Below are 10,712 nucleotides of genomic sequence, written 5' to 3'. Positions count from 1 at the left end.
GATTTAACATAACTCAACCTGAAGGAAAAAAATGCACGTTTACTAAAGAAAATGCAAGCAAAACTACAGCCTGTAATTCCTTCTGCCTGTTACTGGGCCAGTGGAGAGAAAGAATATGGAATTATTATTAGAAGAGTGTGCAGTATTGACAATGCAAGACAGGGCTAATAAAACGCTGAGAAATAAAAGGAGAACATCCAAAGGATTAAGACTGTAGCAGTACGTGCCATAAACTGGGCTGGATGATACACCTGCAGTCTCCAGGAGCAGATGCCCGTCGCTTGGCACAGGCTATTCGGTTCTCCCAGCAGTGCAGACAGGTCTCAGCACTCTGATCCAGGCTTGGGACTGGCAGCCTAGGATCTGTGTGGCTGAAGGGTTCTCAGGTGAAGCTCTGCCAGTGCTCTGGGTGGGCCTGAGGCAGGATGTTTATGGTGGGTGGTCCTATCTCTGCAGTCAGTACTTGCCTTTACCTCGGCATCTCTTCCACTGCCAGCTCAAGATACTGTCACAGCCCTGTCAGCTTGTGTGTTCCTGGGGAAGGGACCTGTTTTGGCTACAGGCAGTTTGGATGCTATACATGCCTTCTGACATCCAAATTCGATTTAGCAGCTTGGATGGGTCCTTTCTTCTTCACAGACTGATAAGCAGGGCTGAGAGCTGTTTTTAGAATTCATCTTCTCAACTTCTAATTTTGGATTCTCCTCAGCTCCACCTGTATGAAGCTAAAAATCATTCCCAGCCATACAGTGCTGGGTGTCTGAGATGTGCATAATTTCATGAGGAAAACCTTACAGCTCATCCAGCTCCACCCCCTGCCATGGGCAGGGACACTTTCCACTATCCCAGGCTGCTCCAAGCCCTGACCATCCTACCTGACCATGGACACTTCCAAGGATCCAGGGGCAGCCACAGCTGCTCTGGGCAATCTGTGCCAGGGCCTCAGCACTCTCACAGGTACTTCAATATCCCATCTAACCCTGCCTTCTGGCAGTGGGAAGCCATTCCCCTTGTCCTGTCCCTCCAGGCCCCTGTCTACAGTTCCTCCCCAGCTCTCCTGCACCCCCTTTAGGCCTTGGAAGGGGCTCCATGGAGCCTTCTCCAGGTGAACCCCCCCAGCTCTCTCAGCCTGGCTCCAGAGCAGAAGGGTTCAGCTTTTGGAGCCCCTCTATGGCCTGAAACCATTCTTAGCCTCAAATTCCTGAAACAGTGTTGTGCTGCACATTGTTTTCCCAGCCTCCACCAGCATCATTCCCATCTCTCCCTTTCAGGCCCCTTTCCCAGCATCTTGCTGACAATAGGAACAGCTTGTAGCATGGACAAGCACTGACATCATGGAATGATAGGCATGGCTCAAAACCTAAAAAAAAATACAATTCCAGGCCAGACAGGGATATTACATTCCCCATCACTTTTCTTTCCTAGGAGAGATTCATAAGCAGTGCCAGAGCCCACATCAGCTGGGTGGAACCATGCCTTGTCAGTTTCCCTTGGGTTCAGAGGGGCTAGTGGGCCCAGGGTGTCACGATGGGGCTGCTGGGATGGAGGTGTCAGGATGGGGTTTCTGGATGGGCTCTCAGCATGAGGGCTCACAATGGAGTCTAGGATGGGGATCTCAGGATGGAATCTCACGATGGGTAGGGTCTCAGCATGGTTTCACAATGGGGTCTCAAGATGGGGTCTAGAGATGAGGGTTCAGGATGGGGTCTCACGAGGAGGGTGTCCGCCGCCGACCTTCTCAAGATGGCAGCGCCCTTCCCGTGATGGCGGCTCTCCGGGGCAGGTCACGTGCCGCACGGCGGGTGGGGGTTCCCCCCACGTGCTGAGCGCGCTCACGTGACCAGGAGCGGGCGGTGCTGCGGGGCGAGGCCGTGCCCAGGCCACGCCCCCGGGCCCCGGTGCCCCCGGGGCAGGGACAGCGCCCCGGGCCCGGCTCTCGCTGGGCACCGCGGCGGCGCCCGCCCGCACGGCCTCGTGGGGCTTGTTCCTCACAGCGTCGGCTCAGAGCGCTAGGCAGGGGAGGGAGCTCACCCTCCGCCTGCCCCGGGGGCGGTGCTCCGGTGCCTCCGCCCCTCACCGCCTGAACAGTCCCGCGGCAGCCGCTCGCACCGGAGCCGCGGCCTGGCCTTGCTTCGCCACGCCCGGTCCCTTCCCCCTGCGCCGGTCACCAGGGGGTTCGCGCTTCCCGCCGGCTCCCACTGCCCCGCGATGCCGTCCAACAAATCCGTCTCGGACGCGTCCATCGTCCAGTTCACCAACTGCCGCATCCTGAGGGACCACCAGCTCCAGAGGTGAGGCGGGGGGGTACCACAGTGGCTGGGGGTACCGTGATGTCCGGCGGTGCCAGGGCTGTCTGGGGGGATCGTGGTGTCCGTGGGTACCAAGGCTGCGGCGGTACCAGGGGTGTGGGGGCTCCCGGACAGGCTGCCGACCTGACCTGACACCTGCAGTGCCGAGGGAAGGTCGCCAGTTCCCCCTGTGCACCGGCTATTGGCCCTCACCCCGCGCGCTCTACCATGCCATGTCCTCTCTGCCAGGTTTTGGAGGGAGATGGGGCGGGTGTGAGGTAGGTTTGTCTCTTCTGCCAGCCCCCTGGCGCTTTGGCCATCATCACCACCACTTTTGAGGGGTAGCCCATGAAAATCCCATTCCTGTGAGTTTTGCAGAGCCAAAGCCAGGCAGAGAGGGCTGCTCGCTGTGTCACAGCTGAAAGAGCAGCTGTGCTCTGGCAGACATCACAGAGCCCGTGGCTGGATGTGCCGATGGGATCCACTTTGCTCAGGATCACTGTCACTGGGGCACAGCCACCTGCTACACATGCTGCAGATGGCACCAGAGCTTGGTATGTGTGACTGTCCCTCCAGGGAGGACCTGTGGGTACGAGAAGGGAAGATCCTCAACCCAGAGAAACTCTTCTTTGACGAAAAGGGCTCTGCTGATGTCCAGCTGGACTGCAAGGACAGCATCATCGCCCCAGGTTTCATCGATGTCCAGATCAATGGTACAGTGAAGCTACATGCACTCGCAGACTGGGGGCATCCTGGGTTTGTCCGTCCCTGACTCCCAGCCCCACTGCGGGTGTCCTGCCCATGGCCAGGTTTCAGCTGCTCAAGGGAGGTGTGAGTCACCCAACCAGTGACAAAGAGCAATTTTGCCTGTGGTTGCTGCTATTGTGTAAGTGATCCCCTTTGGCCAGGTGAGGGTTTCCTCTGAACTCAATTTTATCGATATTTTATCCTGCCCCTGCACTGGCAGGATGCCTCCCTGCCCTTTCCAGGATGTGGGAGGAGAGGGCAAGACTTCCCACAGGAACAATAACAATTAACTGCAACAGCTCTCTTCAGAATGAAAGAGGGGCTTGTTCTATGGTAGCTAAAGTTGGAAGTCAGTTCCCTTTTAGCTGGGAATCATCACATTTTGCCCTGCATCAAAATAAAAAGGTTGTGCTTGCAAAACACTGGGGTGCTGTGGGGAAGAGCACGTCATGAGGGCAGTGATGGTGAGATTTGTACTTGTGGAACCTTGAAATGTAGGATAGAAGTGCTGGTGGAGCCCTCTGTGTCAACGCCCTACCAATGGAATATCTCCCTCCAGTCACACAGTCTTTCTTCTGTGTTTATGGGTGGAGCACACCCACTGGGGAAGCAGCAGTTTCACCCCTGTTTTGTTTGTGGTGCAGGAGGCTTTGGGGTGGACTTCTCTCTGGCTACGGATGACTTCAAATCAGGTATTGACCTGGTCAGTCAGAAAATCCTCTCCCATGGAGTGACCTCTTTCTGTCCCACCCTGGTGAGCTCTCCTCCATCTGTGTACCACCAGGTAAGGGCCTTTTCCTCTCCCATCCGCAGGGTGATCAGGGACTGAGGTTGGTATCAGGAGGTGGGTGGGCCAAGACTGGGATAGCTGCCAGGGCAGAAAAGCCATGGGCATGAGGAGATGGACTCTACCCTGGGTTTCTTGCCCTCAGCCCTTAGAATGCTGAGACAGCCATGTCTCCCAAGCGAGCTCTGCACACCAAGGCTTGGAGACGGCTTTTCCTTTGTGGGCTATGATGGTCCCAAGTGGTCCAGCTACAAATCTCCCTGTGGACCTGAAATTTGGGTCTGATTTGGCAGGCTGGGGGGCTGTGTCTGGGTTGCCATGTCTGACAAACCCCTTTCTCTAGGTTCTCCCTCAGATCAGTGTAAGAAATGGTGGAGCCCATGGAGCAGGAATCCTGGGTAAGTGGATTCATCCCTTTGTGGTGTTAGTCTAGGTGGGCAATTACCTTGTTCACTGTTGATGTGAAAGAACTTACAGAGCACAAATAGGGGAGGGATGCACAGGTGGGCACAGACCCACCTTGTCCCTTAGTCTGTGCCTGGCTTTTACTGTGTTTTCTGTCATCATACACACACTGCTCCGGCCCCTCTGGGGCCCCTGGAGCAATGGCAGTTGGGTGACTTGGCTTGGCCAGTGGCCAGCACTGCATCTTCACTGTGCTGAGCTCACAGTTGCCTGAGACATGTGTTTTGCTGCAGAAAAATGGCAAGAGTGTTACTGGAGCAGAGTAGACATATCAGGTTTCTTGGTCCTTGGCAGGGGGAGGAAGGGTCATGGTTCTTTGTTCCTGTTTGGACAGGAGCCCACCTGGAGGGGCCGTTCATCAGCAAGGAGAAAAAGGGTGCCCACCCAGAGCACTGCCTTCGCACCTTTGAAGCAGGTGCTTTCCAGGACCTGCTTGCCACCTATGGCTCCCTGGACTGTGTCCAGATAGTGACCCTGGCCCCTGAAATGAGGAGGAGCAGTGAGGTGATCCGGGAGCTCACCAAGCGGGGCATCTGTGTCTCCCTGGGTAAGGGCTGGGGCACCCAGGGCTTAGGGGAGTTCTGGCCGCCCCTCCCTTGAGGCTGTGGCATCTCTAACAGTGTCTCAGTGCAACTGGATGGGGTGGGATTCTGGATGGAGATAACAAACCTGTCACAAATGGGGACCTTGCTTGATGCTGTCTATCTGTCATGGCAAGGGCCAAAGTTTGTATCAACTTAGGAGCCCCTGCAGTAAAAAGAAGGTGCTGTTCTAACACAGGGAAGAATAGCAGTCTTAGTTGGAGGTTTGATGATGTGGAAAGGTTCAAACTCTGAAGTTCCACTGCTTTTGGCCTTATGTGACAGGTGAAATCATTTTCCAAAGGTTACTCTTGGTTTGATAACTCTGTTTTTCAACCGGAAGTACTGTAGGAACCTCTCCCACCAACATCTGGCTGGCCTCTGACTTAAAACTGGCTGTGTTTTCTTTTCCTTTACTTCACAAACTCTTCTTTGTCTCAGATCATTGAAGAAGTGTTTGTTTTTTTTTTAAAGGGGGGAAGTTATTCAGGGTGAAATTAAACCTCAAGTGAGAAGGGCATTCATACAGCAGACTATCTGTTATCCCAAAGCCACATAAAGAACTCCAGAAAGGCAAGGTTAGCCCACAGAGCTGCTGTCCTGTTGGGGAAACAAAAGTTTCTTTCTGGATAGTTTCCTTCCCATATGTTTTCCTGGCAAAGTTCCCACTGTTGTGAGGGCGTCTTCTGATAATTCTCTACAAAATATTTAAGTATCTGAGGCCAGCAGAAAGGCGTATCATTGGATCTCAAACTCAGCCTGAAGACAACATGCTGTGAGCAAGGCAGCATTGTGACAGCTGTGATGTGAACACTGAAGGAGTTCAGGTGAAGCACCCACCCCCAGAGTCCCCCCCTGGGTCATGGCCAGACACATCTGTGTCGAGGCTGCACCTGAGACCTCAGGCCAGGGTGGGCATTAGAGCATAGTCCAGTGATGGAGTGTCTTTGCTCCTGTAGGGAAATCAGTGGAGAGATGGGCAGAGGAATCAGGCATTGGTCTCTGTTCCCAGGTCATTCAGTGGCTAATCTGTCCCAGGCTGAGGAGGCTGTGCAGCACGGAGCAACCTTCATCACTCACCTCTTCAATGCCATGCTGCCGGTGAGTCCCCAGAAGCACCTGCCCTTCTCCAGGGCTGCTTTTGGGCTTTCTCTCCTGCTCCCCATGGGTCTGTGTTCTCCACAGCTGGTTTTGTACCATGCTTTGCAATGAGGTTTTGGCACTGAACCTCTGGCTTCACATTCCTACTGCTGGATCTGAAAGAGACTCAAGGCTGTAGCAGACTCTTGAAGTTCATCACTGAGAAGGACTAGGAAGTGTTGGTGGGTGAGAGCTGGACATGCCCTTCCTGTGTGTACCCAGACCCCCTCCTGTGTGGACAGCAGGGAAGGGGGAGATTCTGCCCCACTCAGGTGAGGCCCCACCTGCAGAGCTGCTTCCAGCCCTGGGGCCTTCCATCAGAAGGATGTGGAGCTGCTGGAGTGAGTGCAGAGGAGGCCACAGAGATGCTCCAAGGGCTGGAGCCTCTCTGCTTTGGGACAGGCTGGGAGAGCTGGAGATACTCACCTGGAGAAGAGAAGGCCTCAGAGAGACCTCAGAGCCCCTTCCAGTGCCTAAAGGGGCTCCAGGAGAACTGGAGAGGGACTTTGGACAAAGCCCTGAAGTGGCAGGACAAGGAAGAATGTTTTCCCACTGCCAGAGGCCAGGGTTAGATGGAATATTATGAAGAAATTCTTGGCTGTGAGGGTACTGAGACCCTGGCACAGGTTGCCCAGTGGAGCTGTGGCTGTCTTGTCCCTGGAAGCATTTAAGGTCAGGTTGGATGGGGCTTGGAGTACCCTGGAATAGTGGAAAGTGATGCTGCCCATGGCAGGGGTTGGAACAAGATAAACTTTATGGTCCCTTCCAATTCAAACCATCCTGTGATTCTGTGATTAAAGTCCCAGGTTTGCCTGGTAAAGCTGCCAGGCACTGTGGGATACAGATGACTGCTGCATCCCCTAAAGTGAAGTCTCAGCCAGCATGTCGTCCTCTCTCTCCCCTTGCGCAGTTCCACCACCGTGACCCTGGCATTGTGGGGCTGCTGACAAGTGACAAGATTCCTGCTGGGCGGAGGGTCTTCTATGGCATGATTTCTGATGGCATCCACACCAACCCTGCTGCCCTGCGCATCGCCCACCGAGCCCACCCCAAAGGTGAGCCATGGCAGTCCCCACAGTGTTATCAGCCACTCCGAGCACTGTACCATCTCTCAGAAGACATTTACGCTGCCCTTGCTGTCTGGAAGGTCACAGCCACATGTACTGATTCCTCAGTCCTCTTGCTTTAGTGCGATGTGGCTGGAGACATGTGGTTCCTTTCTGGGAGGGTCAACAAGGCACAGTGCTTGGAGCTGCAGCAAAATCAGCAGCAGTGTTGACAAGGCCCCTTTCCTTGTGTTCTGCAGGGCTGGTGCTGGTGACAGATGCAATTGCTGGCATGGGGCTAGCACCAGGTCGGCACACTCTGGGTCAGCAGGTGGTGGAGATCGATGGGCTGAACACCTACATCGCAGGTAAGTGCTGTCCCTCTTGCTGAAGAGCTGGGGACAGTGCTGCCACCAGCACCATTCCTGAGGAGCTGAGCACACCTTGCTGTCCCTGTTGGTGTGTGGCAGCGTTTGTGCCACCCTCTTGGGTTTTGCTGCCTGGTGGATCTGCAGTGACTTGGCCTTGGGGATAATGAAACTCCTGGTAAAGAGGTGAAATGTGCCTCCCTCGTGGAGGAATCTGTCCAGTTATAGCTGTCTGCGACACCTTTGAAAGCTTCATTGCCCAGTGCTAGAGGTTCAGGGCATCAGTAAGGACTGAGAAATCTTAGAGATATTTATTGTCCCTTTTCTTCATTATAACACTACCACTTCTTGCTACCTAAATTCCTTAAGTTTCAAATTCCCAAGCAGATGAAGACTGGGAAGGTATTTCAGAGAAGGAGCATTCCTTTCTCCATTCCTTTCCTCTGGCAGCAGATGCCTGTGTTGTGAGATGGTTTCACCCAGTCCAGCTGATCTGATAGTGGAGCTGCAGATAACACCCAGGTACCTCTTCCTGCGCTCCAGCAGAAAATGGCTGCAGGCCCTTCAGCTTGCTCCTCCTGCCACACAGGACTTCTGCACTTCTGGTCCCATTATGCTTCCGTAGTGCCCTGCTTCTTGCTGTGAGCTATGGGTGCTGCTCAGTGCCATCCTGTTTCTCTCCCAGGCACAAAGACCCTGAGTGGCAGCGTGGCGACCATGGACACTTGTGTGCGACACTTCCAAGAAGCCACAGGTAAGCCCCACAAGTTGCTGCTCCCTGTGTTGACAGGGGAGGAGGTCTTGCTTTTGCCAGATGTCTCCATTCCACCAGGAATGTTCCCTCTCACCTGAGACATGGCAAGGGCTGGAATCAGTGCCCTCAGATGAGCCCCTTTTTGAGGGGAAGTTTCAATTTAACCCATAGAACTAATGAGAGGTGAACTCTCCAGCTTCTTCCTCACAAAAGTGAATGGTTCTCTCTTCTCCATATCCTAGGTATTCAGTTTTCCCTTCTCTCTCCTGTAGGGATATTTCCCTTCCCAACTCCAGCTGGCTGTGCTGAGGGTGTTCCAGCTTGGGTCCATCAACTGCCTGGTTGACAGTTGCTTTGTCCAGGGGGATTTGGGCTGCTCTGGCAATGGGGCTCTGGCTGCCCTAACATCTCCCCAATTCTCTGTCCAAGGGTGCTCAGTAGAGACTGCGTTGGAGGCAGCATCTCTGCATCCCGCTCAGCTCCTGGGGATTGAACATAAAAAGGGGACACTGAATTATGACTCCGATGCAGGTACTGTTGTGGGCACAGCATGTACTGGTATGGAGACAATGGTGTCAGGGCTCACAAGTGCTGGATCAAAGCAGGGGCTGCTGCAAGCACATGCTGATTCTCTGTTTTGGTAGGAGCTACAGGGAGACTTGTTCCACCTGGGATATGCTCTGGGCTTTTGCTCCAGTGGTTTTTCCCTTGGATGCTGGTGGTGTTTGGGAAACCTTTTGGAGTGCCCCCCACATCTCAGCTGAGCAGAAAGCAGAGCTGCCATTGCCAGGATTGCACTGCAGTGCCATCCGGGGTGGGGAGAAGCCCTTCCCCAATGATCTGAGCTTTCCCCAGCCAACTCCAGCAGCTCCATTCTGACAGCTGCTTTCTTTCTCTCTTGTCCAACACAGATTTCCTAATGCTGAATGACAGCCTGTGTGTGCAAGCCACGTACATTGCCGGCGAGGAAGTCTGGCGACAGGATGTGTTGGGCATGTGACACTGGGCTGTCCCAGTGCCCTCCAAGGCTCACTGGCACTGTGGTTAGCAGCTCTGGCAACCATTCAACTTCTCTCTTTTGGTTTTTTTTCCCAATTCCTTCCTGCAACTCCCTCTAAGGAGCCTCATACCAAAGAGCTGCATTTTCCAGCTTCCAGTTCAGCCATGCCTGCCAAGAATTTGTTGGTGCTCAGTTGGTGGTATGGGGAAAGAAGGCAGCTCTATGCTGGCAAGGAATGCCAGTCCTGGAGTGACTTACAGGACTGCACAGCTGTCCTGCCCCCAGACAGGTGCTCCTGTCACCATCTGACAGCAGTGAGGAGTTGTCCCAGCCTTTGCACAGTTTGTACAGCACACACTAACCTGCTCTGCACCTGAGGCAGGCTCAAGCCATTCCAATTCCTCTGCCTGCTGTTTGCTTTGCTTCCAGGCAGCCATGACTTGTTAGACATCAGCTTCCACCAGCTCAGCTCGCAGCTCTTCCCATGATGAGGTTTCTGTTGTGTAAGCAGAAGCTGAGGATCACATTCAGATCTCCTGACAGCCTTTTGTGTGTTCTCAGAGCAAGGCTGCCACAGCTTGCTTACTCGGTGCCCTTGTGGGGCTGAATCCTCAGGGCAGAGATCAAACCCAGGAATACCAAGGCATTGCTGGTCCTTTGTGCCTTTTCCCTGCATGGGCATTGAGTCCACAGAGCTGGAGATATGAACAGTGTCCTACGACATAAAACAATGTTCCTTTCACTCCTTGCTCTGTCTGGATGGGTTCTGCAGGCTCTGCGCCAGCCATACCAGGAAGAGCCTTTGCATCACCTGATGGGTTCGTGCATTCCTCGGGCTATGGATGGGAAGCTTTTGCTTTAGGGGAAGCATCCAGATTGGTGGTGACAGGCTCACAAGCCCTCAGTCCAGCTCAGGCACTGAGGGAGAGGAAAACTGCAGTGGGATTCTGGCATTTCAAGATAGATACAATAGCTCATTATTTTGTGCTCATTATCTTCTCCAATACTTGACTGTCAGATTTTTTCCTGACGCTGGGACACTTGTATGTGAGGACTGATGCTGATTTGGACCCTACTCAACCACTCAGAATAAGCCTTGAGATAAAGGCTCAAACCACTGAGGTGGTTTTTCTCACGAGGAGAGGGCTCAGACAATGACTAAGTCTCAGCAAGGGTGGATGGAGATTGTAAGGCAGACAGAAGTCTGGTTGGGATTGGCAGGAGTGTACCGATTTTTCCAGTACCATTTTATAATCTTTAGCAGCAACATTTGGAAGTGCTTTCCCAGCACTTTAGAGCCCTTCTGTCAGCCTTGGAGAATTTCTAACATCAACTCCCAAAGTCAAGAGAAATTATAACCTCCATGGTTTGAAGCGTTTGAGAGACACCAAACCCTGTGCAGTGACATGCTGTGCTGCTGCAGTACTGACCTCACGGGGATCTTCTGGCTGTTGTTGGACACAATCCGAGAGGGAAAAATGCCTATGAAACAAGGTGTCTAATTTTTTATTAACAAAATTAAATAATCAAAAGGAA

The 10,712-nt window shown here is 53.4% G+C and overlaps 1 protein-coding gene across 5 annotated transcripts; it reads left to right on the top strand.

Moving 5' to 3' along the window:
* Nucleotides 1-1,892: 1,892 nt before the first annotated feature.
* AMDHD2 (amidohydrolase domain containing 2) lies at nt 1,893-9,918 on the top strand. 5 transcript variants are annotated; one of them, XM_053957979.1, is made up of 12 exons: nt 1,893-2,291; nt 2,865-3,001; nt 3,680-3,819; nt 4,166-4,220; nt 4,622-4,834; nt 5,881-5,969; nt 6,919-7,063; nt 7,315-7,422; nt 8,108-8,176; nt 8,606-8,707; nt 8,821-8,990; nt 9,088-9,180. In XM_053957979.1, exons 1-12 carry the CDS (start codon nt 2,209-2,211, stop codon nt 9,094-9,096), a joined length of 1,320 nt encoding a protein of 439 aa, XP_053813954.1. In that variant the 5' UTR covers nt 1,893-2,208; the 3' UTR covers nt 9,097-9,180. The 5 variants fall into 5 exon arrangements, with proteins under 5 accessions (XP_053813954.1, XP_053813955.1, XP_053813957.1 ...); XM_053957980.1 differs by lacking the exon at nt 8,821-8,990 and having other exon boundaries at nt 9,088-9,918; XM_053957982.1 differs by lacking the exon at nt 4,622-4,834.
* Nucleotides 9,919-10,712: the final 794 nt, after the last annotated feature.

The sequence above is a fragment of the Vidua chalybeata genome, chromosome 16 (assembly GCF_026979565.1).
Source record: "Vidua chalybeata isolate OUT-0048 chromosome 16, bVidCha1 merged haplotype, whole genome shotgun sequence".
Classification (NCBI taxonomy): domain Eukaryota; kingdom Metazoa; phylum Chordata; class Aves; order Passeriformes; family Viduidae; genus Vidua; species Vidua chalybeata.
This window is presented reverse-complemented; position numbering and strand designations above follow the sequence as displayed.